General features: G+C 57.8%; 1 protein-coding gene across 4 annotated transcripts in view; it reads right to left on the bottom strand.

The window, feature by feature from the left end:
* Nucleotides 1–255: 255 nt before the first annotated feature.
* The window catches only part of RFX2 (regulatory factor X2), a 92,045-nt gene continuing 66,374 nt past the window's right edge, over nt 256–25,926 (bottom strand). Inside the window, exons 6-18 of one of the 4 annotated variants that reach the window (XM_023644554.2) lie at nt 21,678–21,752; nt 14,186–14,367; nt 12,686–12,805; nt 12,075–12,190; nt 11,071–11,189; nt 10,618–10,730; nt 10,025–10,179; nt 8,565–8,662; nt 7,464–7,613; nt 6,482–6,690; nt 3,545–3,698; nt 2,419–2,461; nt 256–1,883 (exon numbers count right to left, since the gene is read on the bottom strand). In XM_023644554.2, the coding sequence (XP_023500322.2) occupies nt 1,771–1,883; nt 2,419–2,461; nt 3,545–3,698; nt 6,482–6,690; nt 7,464–7,613; nt 8,565–8,662; nt 10,025–10,179; nt 10,618–10,730; nt 11,071–11,189; nt 12,075–12,190; nt 12,686–12,805; nt 14,186–14,367; nt 21,678–21,752 (1,647 nt within the window). In that variant the 3' untranslated portion in view covers nt 256–1,770. Of the gene's footprint in view, nt 1,884–2,418; nt 2,462–3,544; nt 3,757–6,481; nt 6,691–7,463; nt 7,614–8,564; nt 8,663–10,024; nt 10,180–10,617; nt 10,731–11,070; nt 11,190–12,074; nt 12,191–12,685; nt 12,806–14,185; nt 14,368–21,677; nt 21,753–25,926 lie in introns of all 4 variants that reach the window. The other 3 variants (XM_023644555.2, XM_023644556.2, XM_070272562.1) reach the window with 3 other exon arrangements.

Here is a 25,926-nt window from a genome sequence, read left to right on the forward strand (position 1 = left end):
CTGCAACGTCTGAAGGAGTTTCTCGCCATCTCTGGCCGAGGCTGGCTTCGCTGAGTAAGGCTTGGGGAGCCTGCTCCTTCTAGAACATTCCACAGGGAGCCTGGGGTGGGGGTGGGGAGTGCTGCAGGCAGCCCCACGGCTTCCCCTCTGGGCCAGGCTGGCTGTCCCGGGCAGGGGGAGGCCAGGAGGGAGGGCACATCCTCCAGGGCCACTGTGGGGGCAGGGGCTGGAGTGTGGATCGTGACCCCAAACGGGTACATTCAACATGTTTATTGCAACGAAAACCGAGAAGGGGCTTGGAAGGCTCGTGTCATTACTGTCGCGGGTGTTCCTCCTCGGGGAATCCTGCAAGGACAGAGGGAGGCAGAAACCCAGTCTGTGTCGGTCACCACGCGCAGAAGAAAAGGCGGGCTGTCACCATCCTTGGACCGCGGCCTCCACGTCTCCCGGGAGGAGACGGGATTGTAAAGACGCTCCTTCTGTCTGATGCCATCTGAGTCCTGAACGAGGCTGATCCTCACGGACGTTGGGTTTCGGAAACAGGCTCACAGCTTCCTGGTCCTTCCCCTCTGCCCTCCCTGCACCCTGCCATGGGAAGGAAGGTTTTCAAGGCCATGTGCGTTGGCATTAGTACCTTCGGCATGAAGGAGAAAAAAATACCAGGGACCAAATATATTGCAATATGCACATTCATAAGAAATGTTCTAATAACAGCACAAAACTATTGGTATCAACGTATTTCCAAAAAGAGAAACGATTGCATGTCACAAGGCGGTGCGTCCTGGACCAGACGGCTGTCCCTTCTCCTGCGGCTGGTGTGGGGACAGAACTGCACAAGCTGGTGCCACGTGTGAGGATGGAGATGGGTCCCGGGTGTGAGGCCTCAGGAGCCGTTTGTCCCCAGAGCAGAGTTTCGACTTGAGCAGTTTAAGATGGGACTTGCGCGGGGTCACAGGGTTCCAGGATCGCGGACTCGGCGGCGTTCTGGAAGATTCTGTGGAGTGGGATGCAGGCACGGCTGTTTGGGCACAGGCTTGGCGGCGTGGCCGCCCTCTGGAGGCGCCGCTGGATGCTGACCGCCCGGCCCCTTGGGAACAAGCTCGGTCCAGACCCAGCGGTTTGGCTTGACGTTGGCCGTGAACATGGACAGAGTCCAGACATTTGCGTCGCTGATAAATCTGGTTTGATTTTTAAAGACACCACCGTGTCTTGGCATGAGTGGGCCCGCTTCCGTGACTTCTTCTTTGAGCCAAGCGGGAGCTGCTTCTGGAAACCTTTGGCGTCTAGATAAGGGGCTCCCGGGGGTTGGGCAGGGCAGGAGGCCGCGCGCGGTCCGTCCACGAGGGACCTCGGGGCACAGCAGTGTGACGGTCCCTTCCCACCGCAGGGGCACCGGGGCCCCGTGGCCGCCACCAGCCTGGCCCTGCCCCACAGCCGCAGGACATCCTCCCTCCGGGGATCCGCTGAGTTGTTTTAACATTACGGTGAAGCCTGGATGGAGGAGCTGCCAGGCGGAGGCCCCGGCTGATCCAGCCCCCACGGCGGGATGTGTGGACGCCCCACACGGTCCAGCAGGGGGAGAACCAGAACATTCGGAGCCGGGAGGAGACAGCTGGGCAGCGCCCGGGGCCCGCGCCACTCCGCCTGGTGGACAGCTGTGTTTCTGGAGCAAGAGTGCGTCCTGTGGGACGCCGTGTGGCAGGAAGGTCACTTCGTCTGAGAGGCACTGTCCGGTGGGGCTCGAGGAGTCGGTCCGGAGCGGGGCCCTGGCTAGATGCCCTGCAGGGGGTGGGCGGGGTCGCTGCGCTCGCGCTTCACCAGGGGCTCGCCCAAGCCACGGGCGTCCGAGTCGGCCTCGCTGCCCCGGTCTTCGCTGATGTCATCTGTGGGGTCAGCAGTGGGGACGAGGACGGGGGAGGCACAGGAGAGAGAGAGAAGTGCATCTTCAGGGAGGTGCACAGGCCCCAGCGGGCCCAGCTCGGGCACCGCTGTGGCCTCTGGTCTTGGTCACCTGGTCCTCCCTGGCCTGCCCTGCAGCACCCAGGGGCCTCCTTACCCGGGACCTCCCCGGACCAGCGCCCACGGGCCAGGGTCACGTTCCTGGCAGGGTTCCCTGGGCAGTTGGCCCTCCCACTCCCATAGGCAGGGATGGGCCAGGAGGCGGCTTTCTGGCCCGCCTGCCCCGCTCCCCCTCCGGATGTGGCTGCAGGAGGTGCCTGAGGAGCAGGATGAAGGGGCCCCAAAGCGCCACCCTCAAGGGGGAGGTGGCAGGGCAGCTCCTCAGAGCTCCGCTGGGGCTAGTCCCGCAGAGGTGTCACTCGCCACCTGGATGGCAGCTCCTGGAGGCCCCCAACCTGCCCCAGGCCGCCCCCATTTCCACCAAGCAAGGGCGGGAGGGAGAGCCACGGCCACACGCACCTTTGTCGAGCAGCGTCAGCGACAGAGAGGCGAGGTCGTTGAACTGGAAGAGAGAAGCCCAGCGTCAGGGGCTGCACAGAGCGGCCCGGGGGACGTGAGCCGTGTCCTCCACCCACAGCCAGGACAGACCTCCACTTTGTAAGGGACAGGAGTTCTGGACAAGAAGTGGCTCTGATGGGGGGGGGGGGCGTCCCTCTGACACTTTCTGGGCCGCGCCTGGGAGCTGCTGGAGAGCCACTGGCTGCCCAGGCCAGGAGGGGACAGGGCTGTGGCCTCGGAATAGTGACCATGGAGGAACAGCTGCCATTTTTTTCTATCAGGGGCTTATTGTGTATTAAATGCTCTACAATATCCCCTCGTTTCTTCCTCAAAACAACCTCACGTGACCCAGCAATTCCGCTCCTGGGGGGGACCCGCCCAAGGGACTAGAGAACAGGTGTGCAAATGAAAACCCGTGCACAAATGTTCATAGCAGCACCATTCACAGTAGCTGACAAGTGGAAACAGCCCAAATGCCCATCAGTGGATGATGGATCCACACAGGGTGGCCCACCCACATGCTGGAATATTATGCAGCCATGAAGAGGAGCGAGGCCATGACACGGCCGCACGTGGATGAACCTGCACACACGATGCTCAGGGAGGGAAGCAGACACAGAAGGACACACGGCATGTGACCCCATTGACGGGAAACGTCCAGAACAGGCAGATCCACAGACAGAGAGCGGGCTCGTGGGTGCCAGGGGCTGGGGAGTGGGTGGGGGGACTGCTCATGGGGATAGGGTTCTTTTGGGGGGATGGAATGTTCTGGAACTAGACAGAGGTGGTGGTTGCACAACTCTGTGAATGCACTAAATGCCAGTGAATTGTTCATTTTAAGATGGGAAAATGGGAAATTCTAGGTTATGTGTATTTGGCCACAATAACCCCCCCAGAATAGGGTGTCTGAGGCCTCGCTGGAGGCAGGAACTCCTGCGCAGGGTCGCAGAGGGCAGGTGACCGGCGACCAGGCTCTGCACCCAGGCCTGTGGGCCCCAGCACTCTGGCTGCACGTGTCCTCTCTCGGGGCCGCCAGTGTCGCGCTCCGCCCGTGCACACCCGCGCCCCGCCAGGGAGCGGCCCTCACCTCGCCCATGACGGCGATGGGCGTCTCGCCGGTGGCCTCGGCGACGCGGTGCTCCACCAGGTAGAACATGTACTCGTCGTACAGCAGCCGGATGAGGTGGAAGGAGCCGAAGCTGGCGGCGCTGCGCAGCGTGAGGTCGCGGATCACCATGGAGCTGCGGGGACACGGCGGCTGGGACGGCCCGGGGCACGGAGCCCGGCAGGCGGCCCAGCCTGGCTTTCCTCAGCTCCGAGGGCGGCTGGGCACCCCGAGACCTACCTAGGAGGGCCCGCCAGCCGCCCAGACCACCCCGTGTCCAGGTGACCGAGATGGCACAGGGGGTCGCAGTGGGCTCTGAGTATGGGGGTCTCGGACGCAAGCCTTAGACAAGGGGTCTTCTCAGCATCTTAGACTCCCCGACAGCAGGCGGCCTTGCCTGCCCCACGCCCTTGCCTCCTCCCGCCACCCCCGACTCAGTGGTTCAGGCTCCTAAAAACCAGACAGAATTTCCAGGCGCTTCCAGCTCTTTCGTTTCCCAATGAGACCAGATCCAGCCCACGCCGGCCACCCCTCCTCCGGGCTGTCTCTGTCCCCCCACCTCCCCCTCCACCCAGGGCTCTGCTCGGGGTCCCCACGCGCCAGCTTCCTCCTCCCGACGCTTCACGTCAGCACAGCTTCTGGAAAGAGTCGCGGGCAGCACGCTGCTCACGTCTGGAGCTGGGAAAACATGGGCTGTGCGGCCGCTGCGCTGTCGGGACCCGGCTTCCCACCATGGTCCGCTCGGCCCACCCAGCTCGGTGCCGGCCTGGAGGGATGCCTCTGCTCAAAGTAGCTTTTCCAGAGCTTCTCCACAGCCACCTTAGGACCTTGGGGTCCTCCAAAGGGCTCGTGGCTCGGTGTCTGCACGGGTGAGCTCGGAAATGTCACCTTTCAGGATTCTGAAGACATGGCGCCCTGTCTTCTAGGTTCTGCCTTCTTGTCCAGAAGTCTGACGCTGTTCGGGTCCCTGGCCTGTCAGCGTCACCTGCTGCTGTCTCTCTGGAAGCCCTTATGACAGCCCTTCGCCCCTCGTTCTCTGAATCTAACGGGGAGGCCCCGCGGGGACGCTCTCATTCGCTCTGCTGGGAACCTGGCAGCTGTTCCAGTTGGAACTTGCGCCCTTAGTTCCGAGATCGTTTCTTGATTATGTTTTATTATATTCATTCGCACTATTTTCTCTCTCTCAAAATTCTTTTTTCTTTTTTGAGGAAGATTAGCCCTGAGCTAACATCTGCTGCCAATTCTCCTCTTTTTTGCTAAGGAAGAGTGGCCCTGAGCTAACATCCGTGCCCACCTTCCTCTACTTTATATGTAGGATCCTGCCACAGCGTGGCTTGATGAGTGGTGCATAGGTCCGTGCCTGGGATCCAAACTGGTGAACCCGGGGGCACCGAAGCAGAGCACGCAATCTTAACTGCTATGCCACTGGGCTGGCCCCTCTCCTAAAATTCTCAACGGCAGGATATCAAACTTTCTGGATCAAATCTTTTAATTTGTTTTTCTGTCTCTCATGTTTTTCTTTCATGGTTTCTCTCTCTCACATTTTCCTTTCTTTCTCCATATTTTTTTCTCTCAGTTGGGCCATCATACCAGTCGTTCACTCAAACACTGGTCTAGGTGTTGCTTGAAGGTGTTCTGTAGGTGTGGTTCACATCTACCAGCCGTTGACTTTAAGTAAAGATGACCCTTGATACCATGGGTGGGCCTCGTCTAATCAGTTGAAAGGCCTTCAGAGCAAAACTGAGGTTTCTCTGAGGAAGAAGAAATGCCACTGTGGACAGCAGCATCAGCTCCTGCCTGAAGGTCTCCAGCTGCCAGGCTGCCCCACAGACTTCAGACTTGCGGGCCCCCACAATCGCGTGAGCTAGTTCCTTGAAAGAAATCTCTATATATTAATGTATAATAATTATCTATGTATTTATATATAATTATGGTGGTTGTCAGTGCCGTCAAGTTGATTGTGCCTCCTAGCAACCCCGTGGACAGCAGAGCGGAACCCTGCCCGGTCTTTCTGCGCCATCCTCGCGTCTTCTCGTGCTCTATGAGACACGCTCTCCTGCTATTCACAGTGTTTTTGCGGCCAATTTTCTCAGAATTGGGTGGCCAGGTCCTTCCTCCTGGTCTGTCTGAGTCTGGAAGCTCCGCTGAAACCCGTCCACCACGGGGGACCCTGCTGGTATCTGAAATCCTGGTGGCAGCATTTTCAGCATCAAAGCAACACGCAGCCGCCACAGTGTGACAACCGACAGACGGGTGATGTGGGTCCCTGACCAGGACACGAACCCGGGCCAGGGCAGTGAGGGCGCCGAATCTTAACCACCAGACCCCCAGCGCTGGCTACAACGATGATTCATCATAACACATTTACATACGTGACTTTTAGCTCTATACACCTGATCCACCTGACCCTTGCCTGGTGCCTCTCCGCGGGGACATGGGAGCCTGTCCTCCTGCTCACTCTTGGCAGTGCGTGAACAGAGGCCTGACTGTTGCTTCCGGTCTGGCTCCCCGCCTGTGCTGACCACCTTGCTCCATCTCCCAAACTCGTGTTCTCATCTCCCATCTGCCACCATCTGCGCTCCTGTTCTCTCTGTCCTTGGGGGTTTATGCCTTCTAGAAACTTCCTTCACCATCCCTTTGTGGGTTTTGCGAGGGAGCAGAAATAAACGCATGCCCTTGAGCTGCCACACTTTTCCAGAAGGCCGCAGGATGACGATTTCTGCCCCTGGAAGCCTCCACTTGGTTTTAGACCATGGGGGGCCTTTAGGCCCCGGGGAACTCGCCCGCCAGGATGAGGCCCACAGGTGGCGCCCTCGTTTGGGGCTTCGGCCACCGTCCCCGGCCCGCTGAGCAGGTGGGACGACCTCTGGCGCCCCGCCCACCCTCCCAGGAGTTCTCGACGCTCAGGCAGGGCCTCACCTGTAAAAGGACCACTTGAGCAGGAACTGCCGGGCGGCCTTGGGGAAGCTGGGGCTGCCCGCGTGCTGCTTCAGGACCTGGGTGACCACGTTGTCCAGCCAGCTGGCCCACTGGTCCAGGGAGCTCTGCTGCTGGAGGGTCAGCTTGAAGTCCTGCTCCAGCCGCTGCACCACGCTCTCCTCGCACTGGCACACCCACGACGCTTGCTCCTGCGGGGCGCGGCGGGTCAGCACCGCGGACAGCGACAGCCCCCGGCCCACCGCCCAGGGTGGGGCGCCCAGGGACCCCGGCCTTGACCGGCGGCCCTCGCCTGGCACCAGCTCCAGGCCGGACACCATGCCGGGTGCACACGCCTTCCCGCCCTTGGCCTCCGCCAGCTGCGCTGAGCACAGCTGTCCCCACTCCACAGGGCACAGAGGGCAGCTGCCCCCTCTTCTAGGGACCGAGATCCAGGCTCCCCACATCCAAGGCTCAGACCCCCCCAAGGGCTTTGTGTTGCTTTATTTTGAAGTGTTCACTCTTCTAAATGTGTTTGTTTATTTGCTGGATAAACTCGGGGCCTGAACTGGGTGTAAACACAGCAGCAGGATCCATTCGCCTTTGGCCTGCGTCGTCCTAAGCCCGTGAAGATGGCGACAGGAAGACAGTTTTTTAAAGAAAATGAACCAAGCATCCATCCCAGAACCTGGATGCCAGGGGGACCTGAGAGATCACGGAGCAGAGGTCTGGGTCCCTGGGTCCCTGGGTCCCTGGGTGTCCACAGAAGGCTCCACCCCAAACCCGTTTCACGCAACAGAGACATGTGCCAGGCCGGGCGAGGCACCGGGCTTTGCTGTGGGCTGAATCCTGTGGGTTTGTGTCTTTCTCGAAGGGTGGAAAGCTAGATCGGGGGGCTGGGGGTCGCACGCACGCCATCCCTGCTCTGTGGCCCACTCCCCTGAGCCCTGTCCCAGGCCTTGGGGACCCGCCCGGGGGAGGCCACCTGCACGTTGGCGAAGTCCACGCGGTTGAGGTCGCTGAGCATCTGGCTGATCTGGGAAGTGTTCTGCAGCACCGCACGTGCCGCCTGCGCCAGGTGGTTGAGCGACGTGTAGCGGCGCAGCGTCTGGGCGAAGGCGCTGACCACGCCAACCTGCACCGAGGGCGGCACGCCAGGTGAGTGCAGGAAGGAGCCATTCAGGCAGGGGACAGGGACCCACCCCCCGACAGCCTCAAGGACCTGGAGACCGAGCATCAGCGAGGGGCACAGAGTCACCAGCGCCTCACGTGGCATCTAGAGCAGATGCCGCAGCACCGGTGGGTGGGTCAGAATTGGGGACAGCATGTTTATGTCCCCGCTTCTAGAATTCCTTTGGCTGTCTGGAGAGGTCAGTGAAAATACAGATTCCTGGGCACTGGATCAGACTGGGGGGTGTGTGGCCTGGGAATCTGCACTTTTTTTTTTTTTTTTTTTTTGCTGAGGAAGATTGTCCCTGAGCTAACATCTGTGCCAATCTTCCTCTATTTTGTATGTGGGTCACTGCCACAGCATGGCCACTCTCGAGTGATGTAGGCTCACACCTGGGGATCAAACCTGGGCCACCAAAGCAGAGCGCACTGAACTCAACCACCAGGCCACTGGGCTGGCCCCTGGGAATCTGTCCTTTTTGACAACTACCAGGGCGATTCTTATGTGCCCTGAAGTTTGAGAATTGCTGGCCCAACAGATCAGCTCCAGACTGTAGGCCGCAGACCAGATGCCCAGAATCGGGCCCCGTCGGCACACAGCAGCTCTGGGAGGCCCTCCTGGGGGTGGTGGACCCTCATTCTCTTTTCCGCATGTAGGCCCACGCCGCCACATTTTAAATTCTGAATTGTGGCCAATGCTATTGTAACAAGGGTGATGAGCATAGGAACATTCCATCTGTTCAGAATCGACCCGGGTGGATCACAGCGAATGGCGCCTGCTGTCGTGCCCTCCCTGCCAGCACCTCGGGCTTCCTGGCGGGACCACTGACCCTCACGATGCACGGGGCCGCCTGCATGCTCTGGGCCCCGCGGTCCTCAGCTCCCCGAGCAGAGGGACTTGCAGCGCGGCAGTTACCTTGGTCTGGATGACCTGCTGTGGGAAGTCGCTCATGGCGTTTGTCAACCAGCCTTCCAAGCTCTTGGCAAAGTTCCGGATCGCCTGTGTCAAGGTGCCTGGGAGACACAGACGCGATATTAACACGGAGGAAGGCAGTGGTGCCTGTCGGGATCAGCATCAGGGGCCAGAGGTACAGATGCAATGAAAGTGACAGCCCTGAAGGACAAGCAACACAGAGAAAGAGACGACTGCGCAGGCCCCGGACGAGCGAGAAGGCAGGACACTCAGGGAGGGAGGCGCTGGGGGGACTCGGGCCGGCCAGTGCTCTTGCTCCCTGTCATCTGTGTGTCTACGCTGGTGCTGCTTACCAGGGGCGATCCTACCCCCAGGGGACGTCTGCGGCTGTCACACTGGGGGAGCTCCTGGCATCATGTGGGTGGGGCCAGGGCTGCTGCTCAGCCCCCTCAGCGCCCAGGGCAGCCCCCCGGAGATGACCCGGGTCTAATGTCAGCCGTGCCGAGGGGGCTGAGCAGTTTCGGGCAGGCGAGGCCCAGGAGAAATGCCATAGTTGTGCTCCTCCCCTTTTTGTGGCACAGAAGCAGCGGACGCGTTCATTAAGGAGACCGAGCTTTCCCCAGGGCTGACAGGCACCCGCCTGGCGTAACCTGCGGCGCCCGCGACGGTCATTTATTAGGAGCGAGGCCTCAGTGTGTGGCTTCCTCGTCCTCCGCCCGCCCGGGGCACTGCTGCTTCCCCAGGAGCTGTCAGGATACTGGGAGCCCGGGGAGCCTGTGTGTAAGGGGCTGGCGCACCCTGGTGGAGGGCGTTGTCATCGCCACTGGAGGCCATGCAGGCTGTGGGGCCCGTGTGGGGTCCCCAAAGCATGGGGGACAGACCCCCCTGGGAAGGTCCCCATGGCACATGTCAGCACCACACGGGTGTAGCCATCAAGGCACATGGTTCCATTTTTCTTCTTTCCTCAATTAAGCATGCTGGGATTTGGAGCAAAGTCCGTGAAATCCACCCTTTGATGCTGAAGTGTCTCCACCGAGGAGGAAGCTGAGCACAGTGTCTGATCCACCGGGGAAGCTGGTTAGAACCTGGTTCAGCCCATCCCTGAGGTTTTCAGCAGGTGCCACAGGCAGGGGGAGGGCTGTCCTGTGACCACGGCCCTGCCCTCTGGGGACATCCAGGGCCCAGGAGGAAATGGGAGAGGGGGTGTCACCCGGCACCGCCCAGCGCGGGGCAGGGGCGCAGCCCGTGAAGCCTGGAGCCCAGCCGGTGGGGTGGTTGTGTGTGGGGGGGTGACCTGAGGGCGGGCCGCCCTCCCCTCGCCCTCTTTCTGGGTCAGCAACAAGGAAAACCAGCAGGCCAGAGCCACAGCCTCTGGGGCGACCAAGCTGCTGCCCTCGCTTTGGACTCTCCGCACCCGCGTCGAGCGGGCCCCACCAGGGAAGGGGCACGGGGCGGCGGCTTACTGGGCACTGGCCGTAGCACGTCGGGAATGAGGATCTCCACCAGCGCCTGGTACAGGATGTGATCACAGTTCCTCATCCACTTGAGGATGGGGTCGCATTTACACAGGGACACCAGCTTGTCCTTCGGGAGGACGGCGCCTTCGGGTTCTTCGTCACTGTTAGGGAACAGGGGAGACGGTGAGCCTGGCCTGGCGTCTGGCCGCCCCGGCCGAGGCCTGGGGAGCAGGAGGACGGCCCGGTCACAATAGCCAGGCATGACGCTGTGGGACTGTGCCCGGGGAAAGGGTGGGAAAACCCTCGGGGCAGGCACACCCTGGTCCCCGCCGTCCCCACCCCGCCTGTGGCCGCTACTTGGGGTCGCACGTGGTCACCTCTAAAACCCCCCGTTCTCCAACAGGTGACTGGTCACTACAATTTCGATCTTCACTCAGAAGTATAAAACCACATCCCCGCATGAGGGGGTCGGGACGCCAATCCCGGCAGAGTTGGCCCATTTGTCTGGCGTCGCAGTGTGGGTGTCACGGGCGACAGCCTGCAGGTTAAGCTCGGGTCCCGAGCGGCGGGGCCTGTCTGGGGGGACGGCGGGCAGTCACCTGGCTGGGAGGGAGGCGGGGCCGTCGCCGGACGAGCCTTTAGAATTCCAGAAGGACAGCCAGAGCTTCTCGATGTAGTGGAACTGCAGGTTCATGACGACATCTAAAGTGGCCTAGGGAAAGACGGCCGTTCGACACGCGCGTGGGGCCTTTTAAACCCAGAGGGACCACAAGGTGGGGATGGAGGGGCCAAGGTTCAGGGTTCAGAGGGCGGAGATTGTGTTGGCTCCCGGGCTAGAGAAGGAGGGGGCCACGCCTGTCGGTTCCGTGTCTCCTGGGACACCCGGGGACGTCTGAGGCTTGGTGTCCTGGGCGTGGACGGGTGAGTCTGAGCGCCCGCCTGGGGAGGCGCACTCGGCTCTGTGTCCGGGCACTGGGGGCCCTGAGACACCCAGGGAAGCCCAGGTCCAGGCTCGGGGTCTCCCGGGCTGCTGTGCAGGGAGGGGCGGTCACCTCGCAGTGGCGCCGGTAGGCCAGCTGCAGGGCCTTGATGTCGTGCAGTGTGACGCTCTCGTGCAGCAGGACGCTGCCCAGGTCGGGCGCCGGAAACTCGGGGAAGACGTGGGAGACATCTGGGGAAGGACGAGGGCGGAGTTAGAGCCACGGGGGGGCTGCACGCAGCAGGGGGGCTGGGGGACGCTGCCGGGCGCGCGGGTGCAGTCACCCGACAGCGAAGGGGCTGAGTCCTGGCTCCCCCTCGGCCACACAACATGTGTAAGCTTCGGTTTCCTCATTGTCACCTCCCTGCGATGTGAGACGTGGATACAAAGGAAGCACTGAGGCCAGCGCCCTGCACACGGCGAGTGCTCCCATCACCCCAGCCCGGGTGGGGGCGGCCGGGGCAGCACATCTCGGGAGGGGCCGTCCGTGGGGACCTCCCAGGGGACCCAACACGGGAGGGCTGTATTCTCAAAGAATGCACTCAAAATCCACGAAGGCCGCCCAGCGTCTTCAGTGTACGTGAGTGAGCCTAGCGACCAGGACCCCAGCGAGCATCCCTGGGCTGTCCCGAGGGGCAGGTGCTAGCCGGGCAGGGACTCTCTCTCCCACGCGGCTCCAGGGGACCAGGAGGGCAGGGAGGCAGCTGAGCGAGAGCCGAGCATCCAGAATGCTCCAGACAAGAACCCGGGGGGCCAGCCAATCCCACTGCCGCCCCTGAGCCGACAGGTTTGAAAATACGACATCTAGTCTTCCTTCTGATGGGCGTTTCATTTTATTGACCGATTTTTCTGAGGGTCGCTTCACACATTAATCTTAGGGGCATATGCTGTTTATTCTAAAATCTCAGAGCTGCCACAAAGGAGGCTGATCCAGAACTTTCTATGTAACCGACAAGGTGTCCTACAAGAAAATGGTTTAAGGCAGCCTTGGGATGCTGCTGGTGCCGACACCCGCGACCCCCCAGAAGAGCCGAGCGGACCCTGACCTCAGACAGCGGGCCCTGAGCAGGGGCTCACCTATGTACTGCTGGTGGTGCTGGCTCTGGGCGGCCATGGCCTGCTCGGGCGTGCTGTGCAGGCTGCCGTGCGAGCCGCTCTCGCCAAGGCTGTCCGTCTTCTGGGCTGGCCGGTACCTGGGCAGGCGACACGTGTGCCTCCATGAGGCCCCAGCAGCACTGCCCAGAAGGGCCCCAAGGGGCAGAGGGAGGGCTGAGCGGGATTCAGTTTGGGGGGTGTGTGTGCGTATGTGTGTGTGTAAGTTTTCAAAAACTGGTCAGATACACATAACACAAAATTGACCATCGTAACCACTTTAAGAGCACAGCTCAGCGGCATGAAGCTCATTCACGTGGTTGTGCCACCATCCCCTCCATCCATTTCCAGAACTTTCCATCTCCCCAAACTGAAGCTCTGTCCCCATGAAACACTGACTCCCACCCCTCCCCCAGCCCCTGGCCCCCATCCACTTCCTGTCTCTGTGGCTGTGGCTCCTCTGGGGACCTCCTGTGAGTGGACCACACGGCATGTGTCCTTCTGTGTCTGGCTCATGTCACGGAGCATCATGTCCTCCGTAGTGAAACCACCCGCGCCCCCTTGGTCCCCAGGCTGCCTCGGGCCGGGTCACCCACCTGGGCTTCTGGTGCATGGGCTGCTGGCGCATGGCCATGTACTGGGTGTCCTCCTGCAGCCGGTTCAGGGGAGAGTCTGGCTTGAGACGGATCCCGTAGTAATGGTACTTGGAGTTGCCCCTGGAAACCAAACACCCCGGGGTCAGCTGTCTGCGGCCGTCCTGAACGCCAGGACAGCAGCTCTGCCTTGGCCCTTGGAGCGTTCGGCTTCAGTGTCCCCTGCACTGTGGGGAGATATCCACGGGCTGTCCCAGGATCAGAGAGCTTTAGGAAGTTCTGCACACACTCTCCCCTCTGGGAGATTCCCATTTTGCATTTAGTACGTAAAGGCCCTGAGAAGTCCCGCAGGGAGAAAACCGGTGCAGCTTTGCTTAACCCAGGAGGGCCCAAGGATGATGATGGTGAGGATGATCTCGCCCCCCTCCCCCCTTCAATCCTCCGATAACGTGATTTAGAAATGGCAGAGTTTGCGAAACGTTACTGATGATCTAAGGACTTTAAACAATTTAGTTCAGAAAGCAGATCAGAGGCGGCTCCTCGGGAGAGAAGCCGGACGGACAGACATGCCGCTGTCCGGACATCCCAGCTTGGGCGCCGCCGATTCTCTGAGCTGGCAGTACGGACGAGCGAGGAGCCCGGGCCCTTTCGAGACGTGGTAGGAGCTGGGCTGGTGGTAGAAGGAGGGAAAGCGGGAGAGACCAGCCTGCGTCCTGAGGCCAGCATCCAGGACAGTCCGAAGGTGGCGGCCCCAAAGGCAGGTGGCCGGGTCCCCAGAGGCCGGGGGCTCCCTCTCCTTCCTCCTCCCTTCCCTTCCTCCTCTCTCCATCCACGTTCCATAAGGACGCTCTCTGTTAAGGATCCAGAGGTGGCGGAGGACAAGAGATGCGCACACTCTCGTGGCGCTCCTGTCATTTGAAGTCGGCCAGGATGCCCGCTTCTGAGATGCGCGAGTGAACCCTGACAGCCTGTGTGTGCGCGACTTCACGGAGCCTGGCCTGCCTCCGATCACAGCCACGACGAGAAACGGCCTCCTGGGCACTCAGGGCCACCCGCTTTCAACAAAGCGGGGTGTTTTCTCCAGTGAGAGTGGCATTTGCACCTTGCCTGTGATCAGTTACGCGCGTGACAGGCCCAGGCTGCCGTAGGCCAAGGGCGGGCCGTGTGGATGAGTCTAGGCATGGCAGGAAATCAAGAACCTGTAAATCCAACTCGACAAGACAATCCAGAGGCAGCTTTCTAAAAAACCTGTTATTCGGGAAAATTTCAAGCGAAGAGAGAGAGCGAAAGCGAACCCCTGTGTCCCATCAGCGGGAGAAGATGAGACCACAGCCAAGACCTCGGCCCCGGCCAGGCTGAGGCTGCCGTCAACCCAGAACAACCCATATTCGCCCAGACGTGTGAGTCAGGACACGTGGGCACGAGGAGGAAGCCCCCCGTTCTCCAGAAGCTCGCTTTTCGTCTAAAGGAAGAGGGGGCCGTGGGACGCTCCCCTGTACCCACCTGGTGCCCAGCCGCCGCGTCCGCAGGCCCATAAACACGGAGCGGATGAGCTTCCCGAAGGAGGCAGCGTTCACGGGGTCCAGCTTGTGCTCCTGGCAGTGCCGGAGGTAATGGTTGTAGAGGGAGCTTCTGGGGAGACTCACGCCCTCGGCTGTTTCGTAATTGTCCAAGAGCCACTGCAGCTGGGTAGAGAGAGACACACTGCGTTTGTGGAAATCCCCCCAAAACTGCCACGATGCTAACAGGGACTCTTTAAGAGAGTCACATGCCTTCCCTCCACTGTATGACGAGGAAATTCGTCTCCACCATCGTGGATGTGGGTGCAAGAGATTCCGGGCACATTAATTCCTAGCTTCTTTTCACTCGTTGATTTATTCAGCCTGGTTTTCGGGTTCCTTGACTTAATTGATAAAAACCTGCATGGGATCGAGACCTCTTAGGGTCCTGTCTACACAATCATTTCAACACCCACACACCCCACGCACCGTTTAAGCACCAAATGGCTCTGAAACCTACGGGGATGGAGATAAATTCTGATGCCAAGAAAAAGAGGAAGATTCGAGTGAATTTGATGGACCCTCAGTGCTGTGCCCTGAGTGACGCACTGGTAAGTGACAGAGACGGGCGAGCATCTACTCGAATCTGAATAAGACACTCAAAAGCTGACGTGCCTGCTTTTGTGCTCAGGCCGCAAGGCAGGCTGGGAGAATCTGAGCCGAAGTCGCTGCCCCCGAGGTCAGCATCGAGTCAGAGTGACCATGTGGGCCGTGCACATGGAGAGCCAGGTGCCCACGCCGGGCAAGTGCAGAAGGAGGCCGCCTGGAACCCCAAGGAGAGGGCCTCAGAGCCTGCTGCCCTCATACAAAAGGCCTCAACCGCGAGCAGGCTGTGGAGAAAGGCAGGGGCCAGGACGACGGCTGGGACAGGATGGCCAGAGCTCTGAGGGGCTGCCCAGGCCCTTCCCAGCTGGCTGACTCGCTCTGCAGTCCTGGATGTTCGTCCCCAAGCCCTCGCATCCTTCCAGACTAGAGGGCACGTCTCCTCTGGAAAATCTGTTCCCCTACCTGGCCTGGCGCACACACCCACTTCACGCAACCCTGCGGCCCCACCAGATGTAGCGTGCAAGCTGGGGCGTCAGCCTGCATCTCCTTTCTAAAAATCGTTTGAGTCTGAAAAGGTTCCAACGTGTGCAGAGGTACAGAGCGGAGTCCAACAACCCCACCACCTCCAGCTTCGACAGTCCCCCGCTGGGGCCCATTTATTCCATCTAAGCCCCATCCACGAGTCTCCTGGCCACCCTGGCCCATTTGAAGGCGAACCCCTGACCCTGCTTCATTTCATCCTTGGGGCCTGGGTGAGGGGTGGGGGGGGCGCTGGATGAGCAGGAGGAAGGTGGGTGACCAGGTCAAAGATCCAGGTGAAGCAGCACCCGGGGGACCGACAGAGAGAGCAGAGGGTCCTTTAAGAGAAAGGTGGGCACTGGGCATCAGGGACTGGGGTGATGGTTTCTGCCGTGGAGAGGAGGACGTTAAGCGCTGGGCTGGCGTTCAGGGCAGAGATTAGGACCAGACGTGTCAATGAGGCACCCAGGGGTGGAGGACGGGGTCTCTGGGGGTGGGATGCACACAGAGGGGTTTACTGCACGTGGCGCTGCCCACGGGTAGGAGCTGAGGGGGAGGAGGGTGGTGTCAGGCCCAGAATCAAGGCCCAGGGCCCAAGGCCCTTGCCCTTCACCTCTCTCTCTCTGATGCTATGAGCCGAATCATCCATCTTGATGTCAGTAAACAGCTTCATCATTTTGACGCCGCCCTCTGACCCCCCCGGGATGCATCCTCCTCCTCACCCCCAGCCACTGCCACTCTGACCACCCAAAGGCTGGAACAGTCTGGAAGGAGAACGTGGGGAGCACAGCCGGCACGGCCCTTTCTCACTGGGGGCACGTGTGGCTCTGCTCTGCGCTGACATCCCCTTGGGGTCAGGAAGCCACTGCCCTGTGGCCACGAGGTACGTCCCAGCCACAACAGGATAACGGGTTCTCTGTCTGCCCCCCTTTCATCTTGGTGGGTCAGGATCCAGGTGAGGAAGGGCTGTATCTGTGGGCCCCTTGCACCCCGAGGTTTTTCACGGCACTTTCGTATCAGTGACTGTGTGCATTTTGTTATTTACTGCTGTCGCCCCACTGGAATGAGTGGTCCAGGAGGACAGAGGCGGAACCGGGTCTGTCCATGTCTGCACCCCCAGGACCTTAAAGATGCCTCAAGAGACACTGATGAGAGAAGGGGTCCCGAAGAGCAGAGGGGACCCCAGCATTCGGGGAGCAGAGAGCTCCGAGCACAGAAGCTGGAGCACTTCCTCTCTGCCCGTTGAGGCTGGGGGCCCAGGGCGCTGCCTTAGGGAGCCCTCCGGGGGCGGAAGAAGCCGGGACAGGAGGAGCCGGATGTCTCAAGGGCAGGAGACACGTGATGACGAGGGTCCTCAGACTCTGTGGGCGGAGGGCTGAGGGGGCACTGGACCTGGTCCTGAGAGATGGAGGGGACCCCTCGCCCACCACTGGGATGCGACTGGCTTATTTATAGAGAGGTTCGGGAAGGATGACGGCTTAGCGCCCCCACCGCCCGTGTTGTTTAAATTAAAAACGACTCCTTTGTTTGGGTAGTTATGTTGACATTGACATCAACGTCCTCCTGACTTCAAGGAACCAGAGGGAACTGACACCACCTGCTGCCTCCAGAGGCACCACCGGGGACACTTCCTCTCTCGTTGGCACTGGGTCACCCGGAAGTGAAAGTGACCGGAGCCGGATGAGGACCAAGGTCTAAACGTCACCAGTGGGCTTGCGCCACTCAAGGGCAGGCAGGGCGTCTGACATCAAATGTTAGCGAAACGGAACCGAACACGAGGTGCCGTCTGTCCCCCCCTCACAGCGCCCCCGGGGCCCTGCAAGCTCAGCCCCAGGGACCTCCACGCAAGGCGACAAGGTGGGACAAGACCACCTTTGGGGGCTGGGAGACTGCACTAGGTGGCGTTTGCTGATGTGTTAGTGCCGTCGGGTGGATTCCGACCCCTGACGACCCCGGGGACAGCAGGGCGGATCCCGCCCGCTCGTTCTGCGCCATCCTCTCGTCTTCTCGTGCTCTATCAGACATGCTCTCCTGCTATGCAGACAGTTTTCACGGCCGATTTTTTCGGAAGTGGGTGCCAGGTCCTTCTTTCTGGTCTGTCTGAGTCTGGAAGCTCCGCTGAAACCCGTCCACCACGGGCGACCCTGCTGGCATCTGAAATCCCAGTGGCACAGCTGCCAGCGTGCCAGCATCACGCAGTGCGACACCCGACACAGCAGGGTGGCTCCTTGACTGGAAACGAACCGGGGCCGCCGGGGGCGCCCAGTGCTATCCGCTACACCCCCAGCGACACGTGTCTGCTGACACTGGCACTATTTCTATGTCAACAGCAAACATGAAGACAGACAACTCTTTTTGGGAAAAACTACCCACTGATCCACGTTTCTGATCTGTCAGGACTGTCCTTTTCTTGATGAAGAGGATCAAATTCTTCCTTTTTAGGGAAAAACCCCCAAACCCAACACCCCGGTGGTTCCGGGCTCTCTGGTGGCACAGGCCCCCGGGACACAGTCCTCCTAACTACCAGAGGGGGAGAGGGGGTCTGGAAGGCCAGACTCACGGCCACCCCCTCTGTCCTTTAGGATATTGGTTTCCACTGTTTGGGGCAAATGTGTGTGCCTTTGGCTCCTGATGGTGGGTGGCAAGGTAGATAGTCTCATGGGGCCATAGCTGCCCGGCAGCTCCTCTGAGCTCTGGGGTTTCACTGGTGTTGACGGAGCTGAGCCCTGAGCACCCCTTTCATCCATCCATCGGATACTCAGAGAGGACACCGGGTCCAGGTGCTGGGGCCACACCGTGATGAAACTGACAAAAGCCCGCTACCCGCCGGAAGTTCCATCCTCCTGAGGGGACAGACCTAGGACAAAGAAGGAACTGGCACACCGGAGAGATGGTGTTAAGGGCTAGGAGGAAAAGCCAGAAAAGGGATTGGGAGCTCCAGCGAGGAGGGGGCTGGAGGGGGAACTGCAATTTTAAATTGGGGGGGCAGTGAGGTGTCAGGAAAGGCCACCGAGAGTGATGAATGAATAAAGACGTGAAGGAGCAGGGGGGAGGAGATGCGGAAGTGTTTCAGGCAGAGGGCACAGCCTGTGCAAAGGCCCTGTGGCAGGACTGTGTCTGGTGTGTGGGAAGAACATCAAGGAGGCCTGTGTGGCTGGAGCAGAGGGAGGAGGGAGGGCAGGGAGGGGACAGGGCAGGTCGTGCAGGGCCTGGGGGGCTGTTTCGATGACACTGGCTTCTACTTGGAGTGCGATGGGGGCACTTGGAGGGAGAGACGGTGGTGTGGGGGCTGTGGCAGTGGTGGTGGAGCTGGGAGAAGTGGTGTGATTCTGGATTGTTCTGAAGGTGAGGTCAAGGAGGATCAGGAGGCGGGGCGTGGGAGGAGGAGGGGGAGCGAGGAGGAGCACGCAGAAGGATGGCGCTGCCCGGATGAGCCGGGGAGACGGCGAGGGGCGTGGGGTTGTTGGGAGGGGTCAGGGCTCAGCCTGAACACGCTGCGGGGAGCTGCTACCCGAGCAGGCAGGTGGCTGGTGGACTGTGGAGATGAGGGGACAGGCCCAGATGAAGCCCATGAAGAAACAGCCTGTCCCGCCAGGAGCCAGGGGTCGGGGGTCAGCGAGGCGGTGAGGTGGGTCAGGAATCCTGAAAGAAACAGCGGTCCAACCAGGACCACCGCTCGAGGCCTTTCTGAACAAGGGACCCGTCCCATGAAGTGGCCGGTTCTCGCCGAGTGCCACCCCAGTCCGCGGGTTCCAGCTTTGGCATTACATCCGCCTGCAGTCGGCCACCAACCAAAGGCGAAAAGATCTTTGATCATTTGTGTTTCTTGATGTAAAAGTCCTATAATCCGAATACGGGCCCTCTAGACAGAGGCCGTCCTCCCAGGCTTTGGGAAGAGTAAGTTGATTTAGTCGTCAGCAGCTGCCTCCTTGTGACAGTGACCTTGTAACCCGCTGTGGGGTCCCTGAGTCAGCGAGGGTCCAGAAGCGGGGCTTCTGAGGCAGGATCTGGGGACAGCAGAGTGACAGCTCTGGGGGGGCACCCAGGCACCTCCTGCTTGTGGTTGGGGACCTCGATGGTGGGGTGTTCTCAGGCCCAGCACAAGCATCTTCACCTCCGTCCTCTGAAGCGGCTGTCCCCGGTTTTCATGCCACCAAATCACACACCTGCCCTCAATTCAGAGATCGCTCGAGGCCACCTCCTCCTGCGGGGGCTTCGATGCCAGGCTGCAAGTTTCCTCCCACTCACAGACCCCTGGGGCCCCTCGAGGCCAGCCTAGGGGGCTCTGGGGTGACCCTGACATGGGCTGCTTCTGCCCTCACACTCCCGGCTCGCTGGAGGGAGTGCGTCTTGTTCCTTGGCTCCCTGTGTCCGCACTGACCTGGCGCTGGCGGGACACCGAGATCGGGGCTTTCTAAGCAGGGAGGTCACCAGAATGGCCCATGGGGTGCAGCCCCCCAGCCAGGCTCCTCCGCCCGGAGGTTGGGCTGGTGAAGGAGCCGAGCCTGTGGCTGGTGTCGCCCCACACTAGAGAGATCTCAGCCGCGGGCAGCCCGGTGACAAGCATCTGGAGTCAGTGTGGCCAGCCAGCCAGCTCAGCCAGCTGAGCCCACGACGGGTGTCTCAGGACACACTGCCCATCTCCCAGGTCACACACACGAACTGTCCCCTTCGTCCGCCAGGACAAGCTCCAGGGGGATTTCCTCCAGCGTGTGGGGTGGACTCTTTAGAAAGATCTTAGTTTCCTTCTCTTTCCTTCTCAGTCTCTCAGCCCTCCATCCCACTTCTGGTGGGAGGAAGCGACACCGTGACAAGTCACCAGGGAGAAAACGAACACAGGGAGGGTTTTCGTGCTGTGAAAGGCAACTCGGGGGTGTAAACGGGTCGGGAAGCAGCCAAGGCGAGAGCCACCCCAAGGAAAGTGTTAGAAAGCCAGCAGCATCGCTCAGCCAGAGACAAGCAGCTCATGCGTTTCCCACAGACATTTCCAGTTTCCGGCCACAGGCCGCCTGCCCGGGCTTTGTGCCCCCGGGGCTGACCTAGCGCCCGGACCACAGGCTGTGTCACCGCCACGTGTGTCTGCTTGAGAGCTGAAGGCCACATCCCTGCTGACAGAGAATGACGCCGTCCTGCAGACTTTTCTAGACGGTGTGCTCTGAATTTAAGACCGTTAAGGGGTCTTTACCCCCCACGCACTGAAGATTTCCCCTCCCTAGATGTGCCCAGGGAGTGACATCATCCATCGATGGTGGACGACAGGGTGGCCACGACCCACCTAGACTGGAGGGGCAGGCACACAGCCGGGGCCTGACACCCTTGGTTTTTCCTTTGGGACAATGGGTGTGAGGCTGCTGTCCCTGCTAGTGCCCGGCCCTCTGAGGGGACAGGCACAGGGCCCTCATCATGCGCCCAGAGCAGCCGCCCACGCCTCTGCCCAGCCCTTAAATCCAGAACTTTCTGGGCCCTTCCCTAGCTGGGCTGCTGCTACAGAATGGCTGCTTTGTGAGCAACACCTCACTTTGAACGTCTGTCGGCCGGTTTGAGAGCCTAGACGGGCTCCCAATGAGGGTTGTGTGCGACCCAAGGGGACTTCGATTTCTTTCCTGTGTTAATTCTCAAGAGGATGGCAAAACCCAGCTTAAGTGCTTGAGAGAAAGTGCCAGAAGCATCTTCTGACTCCAGTGACCTGTCCTCCTTTGGAAGAGCCAAATTTCCAGTTATGCCTTAGGCCAAATTGAGAGCGTCTGGAGAAATGAAGGGGTAAGGGGCCAGCAGGAGACGAGAGTTTTCCTTCTCAAGTGTCCCCAGAAAGAGATGCTCTTAGCTGGTCCCCTCCTGCCGTCTGTCCTGCCCCACGAAGCTGCGGGCAGACAGGACATTTGCCATCTCCTGGCGAGGGACCTAGGGTCCGTTCTCCCCAGGAGGCAAGTGAAGGAGAAAGATCTTATGCAAATAAAATCAGCAAGAATTAGTGGCTGGGCACTTTTTGCAAACTATCATTTTTTTTTTTTTCAGAGAGCCAATCACAGGAAAATTACATAAGAATCTTTGTGGCCTCCCCAAGCCTGTGTCACTTTTTTATTGTTGCTTATTTTCGTATGAATTTTATTTATCATGCTTGCTATCTGCCGGGCACTGTTGCAAGGATGTGATGGATATTAAATAATATAATCCTCGTAACCCCCGAAGACACAGGTTCATTTCCCCTTCGTGGTGGAAGGCTATTTTTGCTGGATGGAGAACTCTAGATTGGCTTTATTTTTTCCCCCACTTTTAGCACTTTCGAGGTGCCATTTCCCCGTCTTTGTTTCTAAGCTGTCTAGGCAGGTTGTGGGCGCAGAGGGCAGACCACCGGGGTGACACACACTTACATGGCTGTTGAGTAAACCGCTTTTGTGTGAAGTGATCCCTTCCGTTTTTTGGAGATTTTCAATCGCCATTTCAAGCTAAAGAAAATGTGTGCAGAGACAGAACAAAACAAAATGGAAAAAAAAAAAAAGGAAATCAGATGGTTAGCATCAGCTGAGATTTGTTTTTATTAATATCCAAATAATGATTTGAGCGCCTACAAAATCGAAACCAGACTGGACACAGGCAGGGGTGGGGGTTAAGTCGTGAGCTAGAGCTGAGGCCAGGAGTGTTACTTCGTGCCATGCAGAGCCCAGGAGCCCGTCAGACACAAGCAGCAGCGTGAAGTTACTCTGGAGATGCTGGCCACTGAATTGGAACAAACATCTGCGTGTGCACATGGGCAGCGCCCACACTCAGTCGCTGCATGAGGTCGAGGGGAAACAAAGCCAGAACCGTCCTCGCCCGCTACTCCCCAGACCCGTCATTTGTCGCTCGGGAGAGTCAGATGACCGACAGACTCCATGGACAGTCAGTGGCACTGACTCTCTGGCCAGCCTGTCCTGTCGCAAAGCCCAGGGTCTCCCAGCTGGAGGCTTCGGGAAAATACCAAGGAGGCCAGAGGCCCTGGCCTTGCCATCAGGAGGTTTAGGACCCTGGGGCCACTGGACACGTCACAGAGATAAACTCCTGAGTGTTTATGAAGCGTGAGCCGCGCAAAGAGGGTTATAGGGAGACGAGAATGGATTCAGAGGGGACAGTCACGTGGAGCCCACACAGAGGCCTTCCTGGGGGAACGGGCTTCTGAGTTGGGCTCTAAGGACCACATGGAGGCGAGGAGCTGAGGGACGCAGCAGGTCTATGCAAAGGGAGAAACTTGGCGTGGCCGCCACCATATTTGTACATGTTGCATTGGACCTCAACTTGTACACGGAAAACGGACATTTAGGCTCTGCTGCAGCACATCGCGACAGGCAGAGGACCGCGACGGAAGGGAGTGAACCTAGAGCATAGGCTCTCTCTCCTCAAACACCCAGGAAGGCAAAGACTTCAGTGACGCTTCTGCGAAAAGCAGGTCGAACGCATATTTCAGAAAGTGCAGCTGCACTGGGTTCCTGGAGCTGAGGTCAGGAGTGGAGCGTACAGATTCCCCGCACCTCTTTCCACCACCCTCGTGTTTGCCCACTCTCGCCATTTCCATTCAACATTGAACTGGACGTTCCAGCTGGGGCAATTAGGCAATGGTAAGAAATAAAAGGCATGCACAGTGGAAAGGAAGACGGAAAACCATCTGTATTTGCAAAGAACATGATCCCAAAGGATCCCCCAAAAAATCTATTAGCGCTCATAGACGAATTCACCGAAGTTGCGGGATACGAGATCAACATATAAAAATCAGTTATATTTTGAAACAATGAACAGTGTGAAAATGAAATTAAGCAAACAATCCCATCGACAATAGCATCAAAGAGAAGAAAATTCCTAGGAGGTGGAATACTCGTACACTGAAAACCATAAAACACCGTGGAAAGAAATGAAAGACCAAACAAATGGAAAGACATCCCACGTTCATGGATGGGAGAACTTAATATGGCTCAGGCGGCAACACTCTCCAAACCGATCGACAGACCCAGTGCCATCCCCATCAAAGTTCTCTATTAAGCTTCCAAGGGCTTTTTCAGAACTGGACAAGTTGATTCTAAAACTCATGCGGCATTGCAAGGGACCCCCAATAGCCCAAACGATCTTGAAAAAGAAGAACGAAGTTGCAAGACTCACACTCCCCGATTTCAAAACTCACTACAAAGTTACAGTGACTGTAACAGCCCAGTACCGGGCGGGAGAAGGATGCACATAGAGATGTATGCAGACCAACGGAGCAGAACTGAGAGTCCAGAAACAATCCCAGACATCCACGGCCAACTGATTTCTGACAAGGGTGTCAACGCCATTCAATGGAGAAAGAATAAACTTTTCAGCCAGTGATGTGGGACAACTGGATAGCCACATGCAAAGGAATGAAGCTGGACCCCTGCCTCACACCATATACAAAAGTCAACTCAAAACGGATCAAAGAACTAAATGTAAGAGCCAAAACTATAAAACTCTTAGACGAAAAAATGAGGTAATCATGGAAAACAAGGATATTTTCGTGACCTCAGATTTGGCCATGGATTCTTAGCTATGACACCAAAAGCACAAACAACAAAATAAAAGATAAAATTTTTTAAAAGATAAATTGGACCTCATCAAAATTAAAAACTTTGTGCATCAAAGGACACTATCCAGAGAGTGAAAAGACAATGCACAGAATGGGCGAACACATTTGCAAATCATATATCTGATGAGGGTCTTGTATCCAGAATATATAAAGAGCTCTCGCAACTCAACAACAAAATGACAAATGACCCAATTAAAAAACGGGCAAAGGATTTGAATAGCCTTGTCTCCAAGAAGCACATGAAAAGACACTCAACATCATTAGTCATAAAGGAAATACAAACCAGAACCACAATGAGACACCACTTCACACCCATTAGGACGGCTATAAAAAAAGAAAAAAAATAAATGTTGGCAAGGATGTGGAGAAACTGGAACCCTCTGACATTGTTGGGGAAAGTCAAATGGAGCAGCCACCATTGGAAACAGGTTGGCAGTTCCTCAAAAAGTTAAACGTAAACCCAATTAAACCATGTGACACTAACTCCACTCCTGAGTAAATACCAGAGATCATCGAAAACAAGTGTTCACACGAAAACCTGTACACAAATGTTCACAGCAGCATGAATCATAATGGCAAAAAGACTGAAGAATTCCCATGTCAATCACAGATAAATGGATGAATAAAATGCTGTCCATCCATACAGTGGAATATTATTCATCCATGAAAAGGAGCGAGGCCCTGACATGGCTGCACGTGGACGGACCTGCACACACGATGCTCAGGGAGAGAAGCAGACACAGAAGGACACACGGCGTGTGACCCCATTGACGCGAAATGTCCAGAACAGGCAGATCCACAGACAGAGAGCAGACTAGTTACCAGAGGCTGGAGGAGGAGGGAATGGGGGTGACTGCTAAGTGGAACAGGGTTTCCTTTTGGGGTGATGGAATGTTCTGGACCTAGATAGGGCAATGGTTGCACAACATTGTGAATGTTCTAAATACCATTGAATTCTACACTTTTGAGTGGTTAAAATGGTAACTTTTATGTTATGTGAATTTTACCTCAATAAAAAATATAATTAATTGAAAAATCCATTGGTCTCTCTCGCAGTTCGAATGGATCTTTACCCACGTGCAAGGTTTGAAATACCAAGTGCTGGTCACCTGGAAAATACTGACTTACTGAGTTCGCAGCGCTTCCAAATGTTGATACGCTTCATTATACAGCTATGAAAAATCACGTTTGTTCCTGTCGCTACCAGCCTCATTGGAAAGACACCAGCCTTCCAAAATTCTATTTTTTTCTCATTGCAAATGTGTTGGAAACAAAATCTGTCGTTGTTTTCCTGAACACTTCAGGCTCACACATTCATTTCTGAGAAAATAGCTGCTGCATATCCGAGTCTGAAGAATCACAATTTGTCTGTTATTCTTTCAAGAAAGAATGGTGTTTTGTGAAAAGCGTGGCTAGCTGTGCTCACGGCCGATTTGCACAGCTTTTCCTCGAGACGGCCGTCGTACTGTGAGAGGCAACAGAAGAGCCTTTTGTCACACGGAATATTAAAAAGACGTGCGCTGAAGGACTGAGTTAACAAAATTAATATTTTTTGCTGCTTCATCGAGGACAATCTTGAGTGGAACTGGTGTCCGCTATTTCTCCTTCCTTTCTTCCCGCGAGCATGCAGGTGGGGGACACGGGGACGTCTGGGAGCGTCCGAGCTCTGCCCGGCCAGCGCCCGCCGCTCTAACCATCAGGACCCCATTGCCCAGGGGGAAAGTGCAACTAATGATTTAGGATTAGGATGAACACAGCTTTGACCCCGTGGAGCCCCTGAAAGAGTCCTGGGGACCCCCAGAGGTGTGCCGGGCACACTGAAAACTGACTTAGGCTAAAAGTGGTGGCGTTATGAGTATTGGGGGAAAGAACACAAATGCAGATTCACTGCCCTAGACGATACTCAAAACCCCATAGCCATTAAATAGGGTCTGAGCGAGCCCACTGATAGAGAAAATGAATTTAGTGCAAGGTGGAACCTCCCAAGGTGTTCATTGTGTTTTAATATCGAAATGTGGGGGAAGCTTTAAAACGCGATGGAGGAAAAGCCA

The sequence above is a fragment of the Equus caballus genome, chromosome 7 (genome assembly GCF_041296265.1).
Source record: "Equus caballus isolate H_3958 breed thoroughbred chromosome 7, TB-T2T, whole genome shotgun sequence".
In the NCBI taxonomy this organism is placed as follows: domain Eukaryota; kingdom Metazoa; phylum Chordata; class Mammalia; order Perissodactyla; family Equidae; genus Equus; species Equus caballus.